This window comes from Schistocerca gregaria, chromosome 1 (genome assembly GCF_023897955.1).
Source record: "Schistocerca gregaria isolate iqSchGreg1 chromosome 1, iqSchGreg1.2, whole genome shotgun sequence".
In the NCBI taxonomy this organism is placed as follows: Eukaryota; Metazoa; Arthropoda; class Insecta; order Orthoptera; family Acrididae; genus Schistocerca; species Schistocerca gregaria.
Genome location: NC_064920.1, coordinates 303,573,868 through 303,596,815, shown reverse-complemented (window position 1 = coordinate 303,596,815; position 22,948 = coordinate 303,573,868). Strand labels below are relative to the sequence as shown.

Below are 22,948 nucleotides of genomic sequence, written 5' to 3'. Positions count from 1 at the left end.
GTTTCAGTGTTATCTCAAGACATTCTATGTTATGAAAAGGAAATTCACTGGCTAATAAGACGATTGTTTAATGCATTGATTGGAGGGAAGACTTAAGACATAGCTATTGTTGAAACCCTGGTGGTGGTTATTTTATGCTAATGGCTCATAATCATATCTGATGTGATGAGATTTTCCATTATTAATATGAGTGATCTCCTTTACTCCTAATTACAATGGAACTTTGATTTTACATTTTTCGTGATTCTATACCATAAATTCATAGCATCTGCGAAAAAATAATAAGGCCAACACTAAAAATTCCCTGATTTTACATTTCTTCATAGTAAGGTTTATTTCCACTCTTAAGATCTTACTCGACATTTAACTTGACTTTGTCCCTTTTTCTTCCTATTGATACTTGGTGTGACTGAAGTTGTAAGTGGTTCAGAAGACAGATGGTCTGCACCATGGGTGATGGCAGAATTAAGGGAATATTTTAGGCTGTTGTGGAGAGGGGGGGGGGGGGGGGGATGTAAGAGTGGAAATGCTTATGTAATACATGATCGGTGTTGCCAACACAACATGCAATATTTAGCTTCACTGTGAAGCTATGATACAACTACTACTAGGTTGCAGCAGTAATAAAAAAATAAGAGTCAACATAAGTGTTGGAGACCAAGCCAGTATTTGATGAAGTGGCTCAGCAACTACCTTTCCTTGTTCCACTTATTACTGTCTCATATTTTTGCATGTATTTCCAATGAACTGTGTTAAGCAACAATATCAATCATCAAACTTTTAAATTCCGACACTGAGCCTCGAAGGATAAGCTTGGTCATAATTAAGAAAACATTGCGATTTTCTTGCTAGTGAACTCTTACTGTCTGGTGACTTGTTAAGTCACCTAATAGCCAGCACAGTCACCACACCACACTAAACACACGTATAATGAGCTCACCTACTGGATTTGTGGAGAGGGAGAGTGGCCCTTCAGCTATGGGAGTGCAGGTAGGGGTGAAAGCATTTTGTGAAGTGCTAAAAATATACTTTTCGTACAGATGATGTGCTGTGACATGTCACACACAAATAGTTCAATTGGCTCCAAGCACTATGGGACTTAACATCTGAGGTCATCAGTCCCCTAGACTTAGAACTATGTAAACCTAACCAACCTAAGGACATCACACGCATCCATGCCCAAGGCAGGATTCGAACCTGCGACCGTAGCACCAGTGCAGTTCCAGGCTGAAGTGCCTAGAACTACTCAGCCACAGCAGCCAGCCATGGAAATAGAACAAGGGTTTTGCGATAGCACATTTTGGATGTGTTCATATCTGACATGATACAGTTGCAACAACTACATAGACTGCTCAGTTGCAACAACTACATACACTACTCATGCGTATACTTTGCACAACACACACCGCACAATGTAGATTGTAAAGATTGACAGCAGTGATAGAGAGCACAAAGCAAAAGTGTAGTGCCTGAGTTTTCATCCAAATTTACATGTTACATAGTGAACAGAATTTTTTACTGAGCCGACTTCCAATAAGCTGGAAGCAAACTCATTTTTTCGCATCTTTATTTCTCTCATCAAGCCTAAATTAACACTTTAATGGCAGTTAGCATATGAAGTGCAGCTCATAAGAAGAGCGTTAAATAAAAACGTCAATGGTGACAAAGTATGCCCACAATTATGCATATGGTTTAACCACTTAGCTGCTGTGATGTTTTTGGTTTAATTCAACATGTCCATCAATTTTTGCTTTTTCTTGGTAAGCACAAAGGATTACCTCTATAAAACCCATTTGGAAATGTATAATTTTTAGTCACAGCATCTCAGAAAACAGTCCAATTTCCTTGTACTGAGATAGCAATTTAAATTTTTTTCCAGTTTTTACTTTTTATTACACATCTGTGATTTTTTAAGAATTGACTAAATTCATTACCACAAACTGTCATATAAACATTGTACTGTAATTTCCTTCACTTACACACAGTTTGTACAAAATATTATAGAGAATTTCGATTTTTAATCATACATGCCAGTTACATGAGTTTTTGCTCATATTTGGGGGGGGGTTAGCATTTTCATCAATTTCGCATTTTTTAAGTCAGGATTGCATGAAAATGTAAAATAGGGGTTTCACTGTATTTACATTCTGACAATGCAAGACATAATTATGCGACTGCCTGCACCAGTGATCAAAGACTTGGTTGAGAACTGCTGAAGAAGACAGTGTATGGCTAGTCCTCTGTTATTCTGCAAACACTGGAGCCTTTCATCTGTAGAAGAAACATTAATATGGCTCTTTGGATGTGAATGTATATGTGTTTTATTTGCTACTGCTCAACACCACACAAAATTCAAATGACTGACATCATCAGCACTGTGTGAAGTAACTTCCGCATGTAATGTTATCATATGTTGAACAAATGTTCAGTGGCTTTAATTTTCAGTGTTGAGAAGTGGTGCCATCAACAACAAATTTCATTAACACATCACTTTGGGAGAAGGGGAGGGGGGATGGAGGGAGGTGGGGAGAGGGGGGAATGGAGGGAGGTGGGGAGAGAGGGGGAGGTGGGGAGAGAGGGGGAGGTGGGGAGGGGTGGAGGGAGGGAGGGAGGGAGGGAGAGAGAGAGAGAGAGAGAGAGAGAGAGAGAGAGAGAGAAAGCGCATTTAGCATTACCTGTTTGAAAAATGTATTAAATATAATCGCTTCTCTAGCTAATGAAAGGATATATTTAAAAATTCAGCATGGACGGGAAAATAAAGCTATGCATTACTGCCAATTAAAATCTAATACATTTGCTGGCTCATGTACATTTGATGAATATGAAAGAGCCTAAGTCAGTACCACAACCTCACTGACACATTCAATACACAAAGCATGAATTAAAATATGTATGAAATGAAATAAAACATTTGTATCTGCTGAATAAATTAATTTTGATGGCTATTTATTCTGATACATATGACAGAATATAATCTCCATATCATATGTTTCATCAACTTCTTGCTTCGTACAATGTGCCAGTGAATGCCATAATTCTTAAAGCGAACAAGCATGCATACTTGTAACTATAATATGATACATACAAAGATAAAAACATTAATAAACAACAAATTAAGTTTTATAATTTCATTACAGATTACAACACTGTCAATTCCCACAAAAGAAATTCCTTTTTAATGAGGCACTGTTTATTTTTTTTTATATTCACAGTCCAGCAATCCCTGGCAGCATAAGAGACATTCAGTATCTATCAATATTTTCAACCCTTTGTAATAACTTTTCTCAATGTACGTCACTCGAAGAAAAATCACTTCTATCACAGAAATGCAAAGGTGAGAAGCTGGGTCATCCAAGATTCCCAAATGACAATTTCAAGATTAACAGGAGCCATCTACTGAGGAGGAGGAAGGCCCTCAAATGCTGCAAGTGGTATAGACGCTGACACCGTTATAGGTGGCATCCCAGGTAGTGATATTGGTGTTGTCACAACTGGCATTCCAGGTATACTCGGTCCACCACCTGTAACAAATTACACACAGTTCACTACACACATTAATTATCACAGCTCATGTAGAGGAGATAACAGAAGATATATTCTCAATTACTTTGTTTCTAGTATATCATTACAGAGTAACAAACTTTGTTTGCTGCCCCAGTTACATTAGAGGCTGTATTGCAATCACTTAGAATGTGTGTTCACACCAGTGTTGATGCTTCTAATCGGTGACATGTTTGTAAACAAAATGTTTCAACATAGTTGTTAATACATGGCCATGATATAATTGCACTTGGCCTCTTATGGCATTTATCAGATGATGTTACAGAAAACAAGTGCAGTGATGACTAAGGAAACTATCGCATTGTGAATGATTTCAAGACAGTTGCGCATATGCTACTTGTGGTTCAGCGTATCCTCATGAAATACAATGACAAAAACTCACAAACAGACTGGAGTGTCCTCACACCCAGGCGCAACAGTATTGAGGGAACTAATATATTTGTCAACATGTTAAAAATACAGCTGAATATCGTCTTGCCTGTTTGCCACCAGTCTTGGATTCTGATAATGATATGATATATGATATGATTCTATGTACAGAAACAAATAAAGGCATATGAAAAAAAACTGGAAACAAAGGTTGTTACTGAATTCCACTGCACAATAAACAGTTTTTGAGATTCGGTAATGTTAACACAGACTACTTGTACAAAATTATGGAATTACAGAAGTTCCACTAAAACAGATCTGGTCCATTTGACTCAGACTGACTGACTGACTGGTCACCAGTAAAACACTGCCCACAGGACTAAGTGAAAGGTACACAAGTGGTTGAAACAGAGAAGACTGACAGAGTGGAGGAAAATAATAATAATAATAAAAAAAAAATAAAAAAATAAAAAAAAAAAAATAAAAAAAAAACGTAATGTATAGTAGATTACAATTTCAGTATGGGCGCAGTTGACTGTTTGACATGTTACTGAGCTCAGTGGGATCAGTGCATAAGACTGTTAAATGGAACAAGAAATATTTTTTCACATTCTGGATTTGTGCATTCTAAATGCTCATGCTCTGTTCGGTAAGAGGGCAAAAACTGGCACTCGCAGAGTTTCACCTTTCACTCGTAAGGGAGACTGCAGAAACATATGTTACAGAATGGAAAAAAGCTGGTAGGGGAAGGTGCTACAATGACAAGAACTGTATGCAATTGTCCACCTGTTATCGCGAGTGAGCATTTGCAGGAAAGTATGCTAATGCGCAGATGTGTGGTTTGCACGAAAAAGAAAAGTGCGCTGGGAAACAAGATACCAATGCAAAACTTGCAATGTTCCATTATGTATTGTACCTTGCTTTGAGACTTATCATACAAAGAACCATTACTAATCATTGGGAACTAAATCTGAGAAAATTTATTGACGCCTCTGGGAAAAAAAAAAGAGGCAAAAATGTAAAACGAAATATAAATCTATTTTTAACTTTGCCAGTGCTGGTTACTGGCATATGAATGGACTTGTGGCAAATGTAATAATGCTGAGTACATTGCACCATATATTAAAAACAAAGATTCCAAGACTTACCAAGCGGGAAAGCGCCGGTAGATAGGCACAATGAATAAAACACACACACAGAATTTCGAGCTTTCGCAATCGGCAGCTGCTTTGTCAGGAAAGAGGGAAGGAAAAGGAAAGATGAAAGGATGTGGGTTTTAAGGGAGAGGGTAAGGAGTCATTCCAATCCCGGGAGCGGAAAGACTTACCTGAGGGGGAAAAAAGGATAGGTATATATGCGCGCGCGCGCGCCCACACACACACACACACACACACACACACACACACACACACACACACATACACAGACACAAGCTGCTTCCCCCCCTAAGGTAAGTCTTCTTTCCGCTCCCGGGATTGGAATGACTCCTTACCCTCTCCCTTAAAATCCACATCATTTCATCTTTCCTTTTCCTTCCTTCTTTCCTGACGAAGAAGCAGCCGCCGGTTGCGAAAGCTCAAAATTCTGTGTGTGTGTTTTATTCATTGTGCATATATATATATATGAAACTTCCACATGGGAAAAATATATTAAAAACGATTCCAAGACTTACAAAGCTGGAAAGCGCCGGTAGATAGGCACAATAAATAAAACACACACACACAGAATTTCTAGGAGAGGGAAAGACGAAAGGATGTGGGTTTTAAGGGAGAGGGTAAGGAGTCATTCCAATCCCGGGAGCGGAAAGAAGACATACATGTGCGGATGGATATGTGTGTGTGTACACCTGTCCTTTTTTCCCCCTAAGGTAAGTCTTTCCACTCCCGGGTGATTTTTGTGCCCAACTTTCATTCCAGTTATACAGCTTGGTATGTTTTACAGGGCATACCATTTTTAGCAATTTCATACCATTTTTAGCAAAATCAGGACGATAAAGACCACATTTTTGACATTTTTACAAAATCTTTAAATTGCACTTAATTCACTCAGTACTGGAAAGTGCTCCGGAAATGAAACTTTGTATTTAAGAACCTTGTGTTATTGGGCTACTACGTTCGTCATAGCATTAGTTCAGGAGATGCAAAAAGCCAAACTTTGAAATTTTTTCGAGTGCCTATTTGTTTGGCCAATTTATCTACAATTTTCTGGCTCAATATGGCTAGCAAAATTCTTTTCATTATTATTCTTAAGAGAACGCATAAAGTTGTACAAGATGGGCACATCTCATTTCTTTACAAGAACTATTGCCCAAGATATTACAGCCCAAAGTTGTCAAAAATTCACGCTGGCTCTGTGCCAGTCGTAATCAGTCAAGAAGTATTCAGCACAGGGCGGGTTGGGCAGCGTGGACCAATCTGGTCCCAGGGACAGCTCTGAGGGCAGGCAGGCAGCGTGCCAGTAGTCGGATTACGCCGCAGGACGTGGCGCCTCAGTGTGCCAAGCAGATGGTGTGCCTCCAGCAGTCAAAGGGTTAAGTAACACGGTTTTTTGGACATTTGCAATAAATTTTCCGCATATCAAACAAGACCTATGTAGAATTCAAAATGGACTCGGCCCACTGTCCATTTAAGAAACTCAAATCTACAGACTAGACTAAATTCCCACAAATTCAAAAAGTGTTGTACAGTTGTCTTGTTCATAAAATGTGTGTATGGAATATTTTCTCCCTTAAATCATGGACCCTGCTGAGATGGAACGGTTTGTTTGTCTCAGCTGCACCACACGTGAAATGACATCAGGGGGGTATCCGTGATGACAGACTAAACATGGTTGCTGAAGAGCAACAGTAGGACTTTCTTCTCAGTGATCTGATCTTCTAACACTAGTAAACATAGTCTCACTACATTGGTACCCCAAACATTTCCAGGTCACGCCACCTTCTTTCACAAGCCGTAATTATGGAACTAATTGGCAGGGGAACTTAAAAGTTTGTACATGAGTGTTACACTCTTGGTAGCATTGGTGTGCTAAATTTCAGCCAAATCTGAGACTATCAGCTGGAACATTTTCTCAAATTGGTTGAACTGACAAGGAATGACCCTTGTGTCATACGTCTGTAAGTGAGATTTCCACACTCCTGAACATCCTTAAGTCCACTGTTTCTGATGTGGTAGTGAAATGGAAATGTAAAGGGACACGTAGAGCACAAAAATGTACAGGCTGGCTTTGTCAGAATCCACTGCAAGTGCTATGACAGTCAGGCAGGAGGTGAGTAAAAGGTGGGATTTCATGGTTGAGCAGCTGCTCAAATGCCACACATCACGCCGGTAAATGCTAAACAATGCCTCACTTGGTGTAAGGAGTGTAAAAATTGGACAATTTAACAATGGAAAAACACTGAGTGGAGTGACGAATCACAGTACACAATGTGGTGATCCAATGGTAGGCTATGGGAAGGGCGAATGCCCGGTGAAAGTCATCTGCCAGCATGTGTAGAGTCAAAAGTAAAATTTGGAGGTGGTGGTGTTATAGTGTGGTTCTAGAGAGGTTACATGACAATAACATCCCTGTAATGGACTAGCCTGCACAGAGTCCTGAAGAAATTATCGTACATTAAGGCCCAGTGGGTGGTGAGAACAAAAGACATATTGTAATTCCAGTTCCCACCTGCAGAGTTCTGAAAAATTGCAATCAAGGAGGAGAATCCAGATGGTATATGTAGTAAACCAGGCACTGAAGTCATAACTATCCTGTTATTGAGCATGCTCTGCAACATCATATTGCATGTTGCCAATATACACCCTCTGCCTATACCCATTCATCATCATAACTGCCAACTTGGTGGTCGTCATACCAATGCAGAAGGTCAAGTGTTGTTTACATAGCAGCTGGTACACAAAATGTATCATTTCACAGGTGGCTCTCCCTTTGATAGTATAGGTTTTGCTAGTTACAGGACTGGTATAGGAGGTAGAAAGATGCACAGGGCAAGCCCTACAGCAGTAGGAGCCACGGGGTATCAAAATGGATGCAAGAGCATAGGGTGTGATCAGGATATTGCTGAGAATGAGGGGTGGGGTTGTTCTGGTCTTCAGTCCTGAGAATGGTTCGATGCAGCTCTCCATGCTACTCTATCCTGAGCAAGGTTCTTCATCCTCCAGTACCTATTGCACCTACATCCTTCTGAATCTGCTTAGTGTATTCATCTCTTGGTCTCCCTCTACGATTTTTACCCTCCACGCTGCCCTCCAATACTAAATTGGTGATGCCTTGATGCCTCAGAACATGTCCTACCAACCGATCCCTTCTTCTGGTCAAGTTGTGCCACAAACTTCTCTTCTCCCCAATCCTATTCAATACTTCCTCATTAGTTATGTGATCTACCCATCTAATCTTCAGCATTCTTCTGTAGCACCACGTTTCGAAAGCTTCTATTCCCTTCTTGTCCAAACTATTTATCGTCCATGTTTCACTTCCATACATGGCTACACTCCATACAAATACTTTCAGAAATGACTTCCTGACACTTAAATCTATACTCGGTGTTAACAAATTTCTCTTCTTCAGAAACGCTTTCCTTGCTGTTGCCAGTCTACATTTTATATCCCCTCTATTTCGACCATCATCAGTTATTTTGCTCCCCAAATAGCAAAACTCCTTTACTACTTTTAAGTGTCTCATTTCCTAATCTAATTCCTTAACCATCACCCGACGTAATTAGACTACATTCCATTATCCGCGTTTTGCTTTTGTTGATGTTCATCTTATATCCTCCTTTCAAGACACTATCCATTCCGTTCAACTGCTCTTCCAAGTCCTTTGCTGTCTCTGACAGAATTACAATGTCATCGGTGAACCTCAAAGTTTTTATTCCTTCTCTGTGGATTTTAATACCTACTCCGAATTTTTCTTTTAATTCCTCCACTGCTTGCTCAATATACAGACTGAATAACATCGAGGAGAGACTACAACCCTGTCTTACTCCCTTCCCGACCACTGCTTCCCTTTCATGTCCCTTGACTCTAATAACTGCCATCTGGTTTCTGTACAAATTGTAAATAGCATTTCGCTCCCTGTATTTTATCCCCGCCACCTTCAGAATTTGAAAGACAGTATTCCAGTCAACATTCTCAAAAGCTTTCTCTAAGTCTACAAATGCTAGAAACGTAGGTTTGCCCTTCCTTAATCTAGCTTCTAAGATAAGTCGTAGGGTCAGTATTGCCTCACGTGTTCCAACATTTCTACGGAATCCAAACTGATCTTCCCCTAGGTCGGCATCTACTAGTTTTTCCATTCGTCTGTAAAGAATTCGCGTTAGTATTTTGCACCTGTGACTTATTAAACTGATAGTTCGGTAATTTTCACATTTGTCAACACCTGCTTTCTTTGGGATTGGAATTATTATATTCTTCTTGAAGTCTGAGGGTATTTCGCCTGTTTCATACAACTTGCTCACCAGCTGGTAGAGTTTTGTCAGGACTGACTCTCCCAAGGCCGTCAGTAGTTCCAATGGAATGTTGTCTACTCCGGGGGCCTTGTTTCGACTCAGGTCTTTCAGTGCTCTTCACGCAATATCGTATCTCCTATTTCATCTTCATCTACATCCTCTTCCATTTCCATAATATTGTCCTCAAGTACATCGCCCTTGTATAGACCCTCTATATACTCCTTCCACCTTTCTGCTTTCCCTTCTTTGCTTAGAACTGGGTTTCCATCTGAGCTCTTAATATTCATACAAGTGGTCCTCTTTTCTCCAAAGGTCTCTTTATTTCCTGTAGGCAGTATTTATCTTACCCCTAGTGAGATAAGCTTCTACATCCTTACATTTGACCTCTAGCCATCCCTGTTTAGCCATTTTGCACTTCCTATCGATCTCATTTTTGAGACGTTTGTATTCCTTTTTGCCTGCTTCATTTACTGCATTTTCATATTTTCTCCTTTCATCAATTAAATTCAATATTTCTTCTGTTACCCAAGGATTTCTACTAGCCTTTGTCTTTTTACCTACTTGATCCTCTGCTACCTTCACTACTTCATCCCTCAAAGCTACCCATTCTTCTTCTACTGTATTTCTTTCCCCCATTCCTGTCAATTGCTCCCTTATGCTCTCCCTGAAACTCTGTACAACCTCTGCTTCTTTTACTTTATCCATGTCCCATCTCCTTAAATTCCCACCTTTTTGCAGTTTCTTCAGTTTTAATCTACAGGTCATAACCAACAGATTGTGGTCAGAGTCCACACCTGCCCCTGGAAATGTCTTACAATTTAAAACCTGATTCCTAAATCTCTGTCTTACTATTATATAATCTATCTGATACCTTTTAGTATCTCCACGGTTCTTCCATGTATACAACCTTCCTTCATGATTCTTAAAGCAAGTGTTAGCTATGATGAAGTTGTGCTCTGTGCAAAATTCTACCAGGTGGCTTCCTTTTTCATTTCTTTACCCCAATCCATATCCACCTACTACGTTTCCTTCTCTCCCTTTTCCTACATTCGAATTCCAGTCACCCATGACTATTAAATTTTCATCTCCCTTCACTATCTGAATAATTTCTTTTATTTGATCATACATTTCTTCAATTTCTTCGTCATCTGCAGAGCTAGTTGGCATATAAACTTGTACTACTGTAGTAGGTGTGGGCTTCACATCTATCTTGGCCACAATAATGCGTTCACTATGCTGTTTGTAGTAGCTTACCCGCATTCCTGTTTTCCTACTCATTATTAAACCTACTCCTGCATTACCCCCATTTGATTTTGTGTTTATAACCCTGTAGTCACCTGACCAGAAGTCTTGTTCCTCCTGCCACCGAACTTCACTAATTCCCACTATATCTAACTTTAACCTATCCATTTCCCTTTTTAAATTTTCTAACCTACCTGCCCAATTAAGTGATCTGACATTCCACGCTTCGATCCGTAGAACGCCAGTTTTCTTTCTCCTGATATCGACATCCTCTTGAGTAGTCCCCGCCCGGAGATCCAAATGGGGGACTATTTTACCTCCGGAATATTTTACCTAAGAGGACGCCATCATCATTTAATCATACAGTAAAGCTGCATGCCCTCGGGTAATTTATGGCCGTGGTTTCCCCTTGCTTTCAGCCGTTCGCAGTACCAGCACAGCAAGGCTGTTTTGGTTATTGTTACAAGGCCAGATCAGTCAATCATCCAGACTGTTGCCCCTGCAACTACTGAAAAGGCTGCTGCCCCTCTTCAGGAACCACACATTTGCCTGGCCTCTCAACAGATACCCCTCCGTTGTGGTTGCACCTACGGTACAGCTATCTGTATCGCTGACGCACGCAAGCCTCCCCACCAACAGCAAGGCCCATGGTTCATGGGGGGAGGATTCTAAGTGTATGGTGGCCAAATGTCAGACAGCAAGGACCTACCTCATTTCAGGGCATAATTTTAGGATGTCATAACCTTGTCTCCCCGATGTTATTCAATCTGTATATTGAGCAAGCAGTGAAGGAAACAAAAGAAAAATTTGGAGTAGGTATTAAAATCCACGGAGAAGAAATAAAAATGTTGAGGTTCGCCGATGACATTGTAATTCTGTCAGAGACAGCAAAGGACTTGGAAGAGCAGTTGAACGAAATGGATAGTGTCTTGAAAGGAGGATATGAGATGAACATCAACAAAAGCAAAATGAGGATAATGGCATGTAGTCGAATTAAGTAGGGTGATGCTGAGGGAATTAGATAAGGAAATGAGTCACTTAAAGTAGTAAAGGAGTTTTGCTATTTGGGGTGCAAAATAACTGATGATGGTCGAAGTAGAAAGGACATAAAATGTAGACTGGCAACAGCAAGGAAAGCGTTTCTGAAGAAGAGAAATTTGTTAACATCGAGTATAGATTTAAGTGTGAGGAAGTCTTTTCTGAAAGTATCTGTATGGAGTGTAGCCATGTATGGAAGTGAAACATGGATGATAAATAGTTTGGACAAGAAGGGAATAGAAGCTTTCGAAATGTGGTGCTACAGAAGAATGCTGAAGATTAGATGGGTAGATCACATAACTAATGAGGAGGTATTGAATAGGATTGGGGAGAAGAGAAGTTTGTGGCACAACTTGACCAGAAGAAGGGATCGGTTGATAGGACATGTTCTGAGGCATCAAGGGATCACCAATTTAGTATTGGAGGGCAGCGTGGAGGGTAAAAATCGTAGAGGGAGACCAAGAGATGAATATACTAAGCAGATCCAGAAGGATGTAGGTTGCAGTAGGTACTGGGAGATGAAGCAACTTGCACAGGATAGGGTAGCATGGAGAGCTGCATCAATCCAGTCTCAGGACTGAAGACCACAACAACAACAACATAACCTTGTCAAAGTAGTTGACAAATACATTCAAGGGCAATATAGTACTGAGTGACAAGAGGTGTATTCATCAGTTGCTTCTTGGACAGATCAGCAGTACAAGGCTTGGATGGAGTGGCCCGGATAATCTGCTTTTGAGCAAGGTTAGTGGATCCAGTGAAAGATGAGATGAGAATGTAATGCTATACAGGGTCTGGATCTGAACACGTTTGACTCGAATGCCAAAACTGTATGGGAGGAAATATTTGATGTGATATCATGAGTACTGAAGGCTTTGACTACAGTGAATGTTTAGAATAATCACGAAGGCAAACAGTTTTGCTGGATCATGGACTTACTGGGAGTACATCAAAATTCACACTGATTTGCTACATAGGGAAATGTTGCAACGTGACACTGTGAGAGTCAGAATGATGATATACAGTAACAAGTTGTGTGTGGCTCTACAACAGTGTTAAAACAACAATTAAAGTTTGTGATTTAAAAAAAAAACTGTAAGCATGCGGTGAAAAAGATTTAATACATAAAATACTGTTGCAGCATAGAAAAATTTCTCTAACTGCATTATATATAAGCTTTACAACAGTTATTGCCCAAGGACTCCTCTTTAGTTACATTATTTTGAAAAGTATAAAAATGTTGAAAAAAAAAAAAAAAACAATAATCAGAAGAACGCACAAAACGTATTTTGTTAGAACAAGTACATTTTGCTTTGTACAGATTTAAGTATGATTCATACAAAGTTTTTAATTGTCATGTAGCTTTAGCATTCATTGTCTGTCTATTTACACAATGTATCAAGAGCAACTACAGTCCAAACATCTCAGCAAATTAAAGAAGAAATAATCAAAACTATATCAGATTAAAGCAGATGCTCATACAAGGTGACATGTCACTTACTTGCTGCTAGAGTTGTTGCTGATCTGGCAACTGATGGTAAAACACCACTTGCTGTGGCTGCTGTCTCAATACCACTGCGAGGTGGCATAGCAGGCATGGGAGCTGTGGGTGGTGGTACTGTGAAAAGGTGTGCTGTTGACTGCGGAGGCACTTTGTAGTCTGATACTGTAAATGGAGCTGGTCGATAGCCAGATGGTTGTGATGCAGGATATGTTACTCCCTGTGCACCTATTGTTCCCTGCATTCCTGTGTTTAGCATTTGGATATTATTCATTTGTTGGCTTGTATTGAGTGTTGTTGGGACAGATGTTCCTTGATAACTAGGGCCAAGGCCTGTAGAAACAACTGTTGGTTGGTAAGTGGAATCTGAGATAACTGAAGGTTGATACATAGTAGAATTTGGTGAAGGAACTGTGATAGGTAACCTCTGTTCAATGCTGTGCGAAATAGAGTGTGGGGACATTTGGTATTCAGATGTTGTAGATGGTGGTATTGATGTAAGACTGCCACTCTCTTGGAGGTGAGGTGTCACAAAAGGCTGCATTCCTGATGTGGACACTGTAGCCTGAGTCTTTCCAGATTCTGGCGACACAGTGTCACTGAATGTTGGGGCTGCACTTGCTATTGATGGCTGTGCACCTGGACTCGCTGCACCGCCTGGCACGGTAGTCCTTGTTGCAGCTGTACTTGCAGGTGAAGCCTATGGAAAACAAAAAATCATGTATTTAGAATTTGCCTAAAGTGACACACACACACATGCCCTTGTGCACACCCGCATGCACACATGCTCTTTCTGCATGTTGGCGATTAATCATCAAACAAAACATTTTACTTCTTAGGACATGCTATATATAACCTCAAACAGCAAATTTACTGAAGCAAAATAAAAAAATGATGAGACCAAAATGGGAACATTGCTAGTCCCTTTAAAGACGACAGAGAGGCACAACAAAAAGACTGTTACACACTGAGCTTTTTCTAAAAAAAAAAAAAAAAAAAAAAACAAACCCACACACACACACACGTTCAAGTGCACACACAACCACTATCTCTGACCAGACTGCAACTGTTGTGTTGAGCAAAGGCACCAATGAGGAACAGGGCAGAGAGGTGGGAGGGGGTGGGGGACGGGGCCAGTATGGGTGGGGGGAAAGAAGCATGGAGGGATTAGAAGGCGGTAGGATAAGGCTGCCAGGGTAGTGTCAGGAGGGTGTGGGGGAGGAAGTGTAGCACAGACAGGGAAAAGACTGCTGTGTGCATTGATAGAGTGATGCACAATGTAAATGAGGTGGCATGAATTGGGAGGTGGTTATACGACAGAAGGGGTCGAAACTGTTGGGTGGAGAGTGTGGGGACAGTAGAATATTGTAGGTTGAGGTTCGGACAATTTCCGAAGCATAAAATGTATTGTAGTTCAGAAAAGTTGTGGTGGAGGAAGGATCCAGATGGTTCAGTTTGTGAAACAGCCACTGAAATCAAGCATGTTATGTTCAGCTGCACAGTGTGCTGCAGGGTGTTCTGCCATGCTCCCGACCACACTTTGGAAGTGGCCATTCATCCTGGTGTATAACTGGGTGGTACTCATACCAACACAGAAAGCCGTGTACTACATGCAGGAGGGCTGGTAAATGACAAGGCTGCGTTCACAGGTGGCTTGGCTTCTGATGGGGTAGGGTAAGCCTGTGACAGAACTGGAATAGGAAGTGCTGTGTGGGTAGATTGGGCAGGTCTTGCACCTGGGTCTTCCACGGTGGTATCATACATGGCATCGAGAGTGTCTTAGGGATGGATTAGGATGTTATGGAGGATAGGTGGGTGAGGAAACACCATTTTATGAGGGGGTCGTTAGAGTCTTGAGTTGGATGTCCCTCATTTCAGGGCATGATGATAGATAAACAAAAGCCTTGACAAGGAATGCGGTTCTGTTGTTCTAGTTCAGGGTGGTATTGGGTGACGAAGGGGAACTCCTTTGTAGCTGATTCTTGGAGATGGTGGGAAGATTGGGAGTGTATGGTTGTATGGGATAGGAAGTCTTTGTGGCTTAGGTCTGGGGGATAGTGAGTGTCTATGAATGCCTTTGGAGACATTCACCATACTGGGCATGAGAGTTCTTGTCACTGTAGATATGCCATCCCTGAGCATCCAAATTGTAAATGGAAGGGACTTTCTGAAGTGGAAAGGATGGCAGCTGTTGCAGTGCAGGTACTGTTAGTGGTTGATTGGGTTAATGTGGACAGAGGCATGGATGGGAGCCTCAGAGAGGTGGTGGTCAATGTTAAGAAGGTGGCATGCAAGGTTGAGAAGGGCCAAATGAAGCAGATGGGAAAGAAGGTGTTGAGGTTGTGAAGGAATGAGAAAAGGGTGTCTTGGCCCTAAGTCCACATCATGAAGATACCATCAGTGAACCTGAACCAGACCAAGGGTTTGGAAGGCTCAGAATGTTTTCTCTAGATGGGCCATAAACAAGATGGCACAGGAGGGCGAGATGTGGATGCCGCTGGACGTGTCGCAGATTTGTCTGTATACCTTCTCTTCATAAAAAAACAGTTGTATGTTAAGATGAAGTTAGTAAGGCTGAGGTAATGGAATTGAATCTGAAGGACATTGGGATAGGTGGTGTTTAATAGTGGCAAGACTATGGCCATGAGGAATGGTGGTGTATAGGGAAGTGGTGTCAATGTTGAGAGTATGGATCCAGGAGGTATAGCAGAGGGGATGGTGGAGAGTCTAGAAGGAATGATGTGGGAGGTTAGATTTTGGGCAATTGGTTAGAGGTGTTGGTCAATGAGGGCCAAAATTCTTTCAGTGGGTGGGGGCAAAATAACCAGCCGAAAGGGGTGTACAGGCTTGTTGGGTTTGTGGATTTTGGGGAGCACATAGAAGGTAGCTGTGTGGTGTGTCACAGGAGTGAGCAGGAAAAACGATTCAGGGGAGAAGTTTTGGGGAGGGCCATGCTGGACTTCTGGGATTGTAACACACTGGCAAGGTTCATAGGCAGGGGAGTCAGACAACTGGCAGAGGCGTCCCGTCTAGTATACACTGTGATGATGATGACAGTGGCAGAACCTTTGCATGTAGAATGACTAGATTAACATCTGTTTTGAGGCTGTGTATAGCTATCCTTCCTTCTGCCAAAAGGTGGTTGTTCTTAGTAAGGGTCTTGGGGGAGGATGATGAGGCCACGGCGGATGTAAGAAATTCCTGGAAACTGAACAGGGGATGGTTAGGTGGGAGGGGGTTGGGGAGGATCACATTTGGATGGTGGTATGAAGTGGGAGACACAGGGTTCAATGTTGGGGTTAGGTTGGCTTTTGCTGGAGGGATTGGTGGTAAGGAAGTGTTTCCACTGCAGGTAAAAAAAGTGTTTTCACACCCTCTCCCCTGAATCCATTTCTGTCCTCACCCCTGCAAAAATGCACACACATGCTCCCCAAAATCAACAATCCCCAGAAATCCTGGACACCCCATTGTAGTTCATTATTGTGGCCCACTGAGAATTTCAGCCCTTCCTGACGAACACCTCCAACCATTTGGCCAAAATCTAGTCTTCCATGACAAAGATATCAACCACATCCTTTACCGAATCTCCACCATCCCCACTCCTTTATCTTCTGGCTTTCTACTCATCACAGGTGACACCACTTCCCTATAAACCAACATCCCTCCTGCCCACAGACATGCTACTGAAAACTCTTCTCTCCCAGTGTTCTCCAGCCTCCAAACCCACTATCTCATTACTCATACATTGTACTGACTATTTTAACAGAGAACTAGTACTCCTTTGAAGAGAAGGTATACAAGCAAATCTGTGGCACAGCCATGGATGCCTGCATGGCACCCTCCTATGCAAACCTGTTTACGGGCCATCTAGAGACTCTCTTCCTAGCCAGCCACAACCCCAAAACCCTGGTATGGCTCAGGTTCTTTGATGATATATTCATGAGCTGGACTCAGGGCCAACACACCCTATCTTCATTCCCTCACAACTCCAAACCCTTCTCTCCCAATCACTTCACCTAGTCATCCTCAACACCTGGGTCACATTCTGAACACTGATCACCTTGAATGTGATGGCTCCATCCACACCTCTTTTTACATTAAACCCATTAACCACCAACAGTTCCTGTATTTTAACAGCTGCCATCCCTCCCCACACCAAAAATTCACTCCCATACACCCTGCTCACTCAGGAGCACCCCCTTCACCATCCAATACCACAACAGACTAACAGCTGAATTACATCCCTCGTTGGGGCTTTAATTATGTATCATATCATCATGCCCTGAAATGAGAGAGATCCAACCAAAGATCCGCTCGCTCCCACTAAAGTGGTGTTCCATTGTCCATCCAACCCCCACACCACCCTACTCCATCACTGTGCCACTCCCTGTCTCCCAACGTTGTCACAGTGCTCACATTCCTGTGGGAGACCCAAGTACAAGACCTACCCAATCCATTCTACCAGTACTTCCCATTCCAGTCATCACAAGGTTATTCTACTCAATTAGAGGCCGGGTCACCTGTCAAAGCAGCCAAGTCATATACCAGCTCTACTGTAATCACTGCACAGTTTTTTATATTGCTATGACAACCAACCAGCCACCAAAGTGGACCATCCTTTGGCAAAACATACAGTTAAAAATAACATGATTGATTTCAGTGGCTGCTCCCCTCCACCACCATATTTTCTGACGTGCACATGGGTGGAGGATGCAGGGACAGTAGCTTAGGTTAGGTTGACACTGGGATATTTTCAGGAGCAGTGAATGTAAGGATAACTCCCAACAGTTTACGTCTGCATCGCCTCCCATCCTATCACCTCCTCCCAATTAATGTTCCATCACCCTCATTAGCACTACTCTCTGTCAACGCTCCCAGCAATCTTTTCCCCTTTATGCTCCCCTGCTTTCGCTGCCCTGGTAGCTTTCCCTGCCACTCCCTAGTCCCTGCATGCTCTGTGAAACAGCATTCTTCTTTCCTCACCATCCTCCCACCCCTCGGCAGTTCGCTATCCCTCTCCCTTCCCTACTACACTCTGAATGGCCATTACTGTTCAATGTAAAAGCTCTGCAGATCCGTAACAGTCTTTTTGTTGTGCCTGTCTGCAATTAAACATGTTATCCTTACAGTAAGTAGCAATCTATCCTTTTCATAATTTTGTGATATTCCTACTGGAATGTTCCATTGTTTCACTTATAAACCATGTTCAACTTTCCTAATTATCTATTCTCTCACTTTCTTACCAAGTCACATACAGTCTGAGACAATTTGCAGTGAAGGCAATCTGTTTTGTATGATCCATAAATTCTTATAAAATGAGCTTTACATTTTATTTGTTCCAACTGAAGGAGATACTGAAAGAAAGATGAAATAATTTTGAGATAAGACTCAATGTACTGCTCAGGTAAGGCGGAAAAAAAGAAGAACGAACAGAGGACAAGATTATTCCAGCAGTAGGAAAATGAGTGCTATAATATTATTCCTCTCGGCTGTAGCTGCAAGAAGTAGAAATGTCCTAAAATGCCAGCACAAAAATGACTATGAGGGTTGGAACTTAGATAGTGGCAACTATTTATTCACAATCAATACAAAAGAGTTACATGTTTCAACTTGTTACTGTCCTTCAAAGTAGTCACCAGCATTGAGTAGAACCCATTGCCAGCAATGTGGAAGGCGTAGTATACTGTTAGAAGAGCCTGTTCTGTTGATGGTGCGAATGGAGCGGTCTACTGCCTGTCGAATTTCTGGAACAGTTCTGAAGTGAATGCCATGAAGTAGTTCCTTCATCTTCGGAATCAAATCAAAGTCACAAGGACTTAAGTATGGGGAGTATGGTGGACGGTAAAGTACTTTCCAGTCTCATCAACCAAACAGGGCATCCACAGCTTGCGCTGTATGCGACCGCACATTCTCGTGCAAAATGATGAACGAGTTGTGCAGAAAGTGTTGCTGCTTCTTTCGCAAAGCTGATCGCAGGTGATACTCCAAAAACGAACAGTAATACTGTGCAATGACAGTCTGCCGTGGAGGGACATAATGCGCTAGGATAACACCATCACAGACATACACAAAAATCACCATAACTTTCACCATACTGGGGCTCTGAGCACTTTCGACTTTTGTGGCGACCCATAATGATGCCATTCGTTGGATTGGTGTTTCAGTTGTGGCTCGTATGATGTGGCCCCTGTCTCATCCAGTGTTACAATATGGCGTACGAAAGCCCCTCCGCTGTGCTCATAGTGCTCCAAGTGCGTCTGAGCAGCATCTTAATGCAACCATTTCTGCATTTCTGGAAATTCATGCAGAACCCATCGTGATGCTTGATTTGATTCCAAAGATGAAGGAACCACTTCGTGGCATTCGCTTCAGAACTGTTCCAGAGATTCGACAGGCAGTAGACTGCTCCATTCGCACTATCAACAGAACAGGCTCTGCTAACAGTATACTATACCTTCCACATCGCTGGCAACGGGTTCTACACAATGCTGGTGACTACTTTGGAGGACAGTAACAGGTGCAAACATGCATCTCTTTTGTATCTGTTGTGAATAAACAGTTGCCACCATTTAAGTTCCAACCCTCATACGTTTAATCCTTTCAGCACCAAATACAGTCTAAAAGCAGTGAAAAATTTCCATGAAAGTACAAGCCACAATCTAATCAAGATGGTGTTGTCATGTCTTACCCTTTCCAAAGTAAAACAAAGGTTTTAAAATATGTCTGTTAAAAACAGAAAGGAAGGGCCAAAGAATGTTATGTGGATTTTCTCTACTGTTGATGTGATGTATCTGCTGTTATACTTCTGAAAAATCTGTTCTGTTTATGTATGGAAAGTAGTAGTATTTTGTCTAGCCAGAATTTTCATTTCAATGCAAGCAATCTTGATGATAATAGGAAAAATAACTGAAATGACCATGTGTTTGCCATTCTGGTAGAGTGTGTCTCATTTCACAATATTTATGTCAATGACAAACAGTGCTTATCCAAGGGAGAAATACGCACCAAGAAACGATAAAAGAAGTAAGGAATGCAATTTCAATTTGTAGTACATTTTGTGAATACAATTGTTTTGTGGTAAAGATGTTTTGGATAATATTTGAGTGACAGAATGTGGAAGTTACCAGATTATGCTTGAAAGCTTTAGAATGTTCCACAACCAGGAGCACTCAGCATTTAAGGTGCTGACAGCTTTCGCAAGTTACTTCCAATAACAATATCATGCAAAATATGACATAGAAACTGAAATACTTGCTACCTGTTGTAGAGCACAACCTGAAATTTTCAGATATAAAAGATTTTTAATAATGTGTGTGTGTGTGTGTGTGTGTGTGTGTGTGTGTAACAATCTGAAAACTAGTGGATACACAGAAGAAGAAATGTACTCTATATTAAAAATTACAATGTCTTTAGTGCCCTATAGCAAACACGGAAAACAGTAACTACTTACAATAGGTGTGACAGGAAGATGTGGTTTGGCTAGGTGACTACGTACTGGAATACGATGCAAATAGCCATATCCAATTCCACAACCCAAGCTGAAAACAAAAACACGAAATAAAATGCATTATACACTAGCTTCTTAACTACATAAATAAACACTCCAAACTCCAATATGTTCACCCTTAAGTTTCTACTAGGCAAGTTTCAAAGTTGCTCAGCACAGGCTGCAGTGAGACTGTCCAACCACACACCAATGTGTGAAGTACCAGAAATATATGGAACTGCTTGGTTATAGCTGTATGGAAATAGAGAATAAGATTCCTACACATTGGTAAACTTTTTGCTATTAATCAAATTTACAGTAGAGAAGTTTCAGTACTCTTAAGTTAAGCCATATTGTACATGACGAAAATTAGTATCAAATGATTGACTAAATTTCTTAATAGTTCGTAAAATGTAGTTAAAACCTGGTTTTGATCACACTTATACTTAATGTAAACAACAGAAAATCTGGGATGAATAATAACGTTACGAACCGGGATAGGTTGTTAGTCACTACAGATAAGTCACTGAGCAGGAAATAAGAACATTTAAAACTAGATTATGGAATTGGACCCAGTCATTATAGTCTCTGGCCACAGATTTCTGACTACAATGAGTAGCGATTTCAGTTTGGGGGGATAATGGGATGCAGTATAGGTGTGGGGTGATGATGTGGAGGGATAGCAGCATAGGAGTGGGGAAAGATGATGACGTGCTGCCTGTGACTGTACAAGGATGTGGTGGGAACAGTATGATGGGTCACTAGACCACTAGGAGCAGCAGTGACGAAGGCTGTGCTGGTGTATGGGAAAAGCAGGGAGGGGGGTGGGTGTCGGCAGGGGGTGGGGTGGGGGACAGGGGGTGGAAAAGCCACAGAAGAGTAAAAGACTCTTCAGGTGCACTGGAGGAGAGAAAGCATGTGTGAGGCTGAAGTGAGAGCAGAGGAGTCCAAAAACGGGTATGCTGCAAGTATAGTTCCAACCTGCACAATTTAGTAAATCTGCTATTTGTGGGAAGATTCCAGACTGTGAAGCAGCTGCTAAAGTCAAGCACACTATGTTGCATGGTGTGATTGGTTACTGTGTGGTCTAGCTGCCTCCTGGCCACAGCCATTCTGGCAGACAAACAGCTTGTTGATGGTCATACCCACAGATTGCCACACGATGGTTTCAGCAATTTTGGTACACCACAAGCCTGCTTTCACAGGTGGTGCTGCCTTGGTTGGGTAGGAAATGCCATTGATAAGACTTGGGTAAGTTGTAACGAGATGACATATGTGAACAGTTTTCACACCTATGTCTTTTACATGAGCCTTAGGGCAAGGAATAGGGATGGCTAAGTATACTGCCTCTGTTGGGTGGGTGGTGGAATACCACTATCGAAAGGGTGAGGTGTATAAGGGGGAAGATATTTCTGATTTCAGGGCACGATGAGAGATAGTATAAACACTGTCAGAGAATGTGGCAGCTGCTCCAGTCCTGGACGGTACACTGTCATGAGGGATGTGCTCCTTCATGGCTGACCAGTGGCTACAGAGGGTGACTAGGAACATAAGGTGCGGGAGATTATTTATGGACAGGGAGGAGGACAGTAACATCCGTGAGAAAGGCTCGAGACTTTTGGAATATTTTGTGATGAGTTGCTTGTCATTGCATGTGCAATGTCCATGGGTGGCTAGGCTGGAATTTCCAGGTGTGGAATGGGTGGCACCTGTAGAAATGGAGATACCGTGCTGAGAGTTCTGATGAAGCCACCCACGAGGTAGAGTTTGATGAAATGGCCATGTCCGACATCTACATCCTTCCCCAATGTCACTCTTCTGTCCTTCATCCTCCTAGCACATCTGCATAGACCTTTACACTTATCTAATCCCCCCACTCCCCTGCACAGCCTTCTGATGCTGCACCTTTTCTGTAACCCCACAGCCACCCCACCTAATTAAGCTACTTAGTGCAACTGGGCCTCAGCACCCAGACATGACAAATGTGATCTGCATGTGGAGCTGTGCTTGCTTGCATGTGTGTTATTTACATCTAAAGGACAGTCTCCAATAACTTGGTCTACTTTGACATGTGCCTATCTGTTGTTCAATGTCTCTTCTATGTAAAGAGTAGCAATCTATTCTAATTCATATTCCTGTTACCACTGAAACTTAAATACCACATCTGTTCCACAACATTAACATTCTATATTCAATTGCGACAGCAGTGATGTATGACCAAACATCTCTCTTTATTTCATTAGTATTTTAAACAACCTACAAGAGCATCTATGGTGTGCCAATAATATTACAGTAGAAAGTAATG

General features: G+C 41.7%; 1 protein-coding gene across 4 annotated transcripts in view; it reads right to left on the bottom strand.

The window, feature by feature from the left end:
- Positions 1–2,925: 2,925 nt before the first annotated feature.
- The window catches only part of LOC126342415 (Golgi reassembly-stacking protein 2), a 46,014-nt gene continuing 25,991 nt past the window's right edge, over positions 2,926–22,948 (bottom strand). For all 4 annotated transcript variants that reach the window (XM_050001853.1, XM_050001856.1, XM_050001855.1 and 1 more), the window contains exons 6-8: positions 20,608–20,695; positions 13,158–13,857; positions 2,926–3,521 (exon numbers count right to left, since the gene is read on the bottom strand). In XM_050001853.1, coding sequence (XP_049857810.1) covers positions 3,394–3,521; positions 13,158–13,857; positions 20,608–20,695 — 916 coding nt within the window. In that variant the 3' untranslated portion in view covers positions 2,926–3,393. The remainder of the gene's footprint in view (positions 3,522–13,157; positions 13,858–20,607; positions 20,696–22,948) is intronic.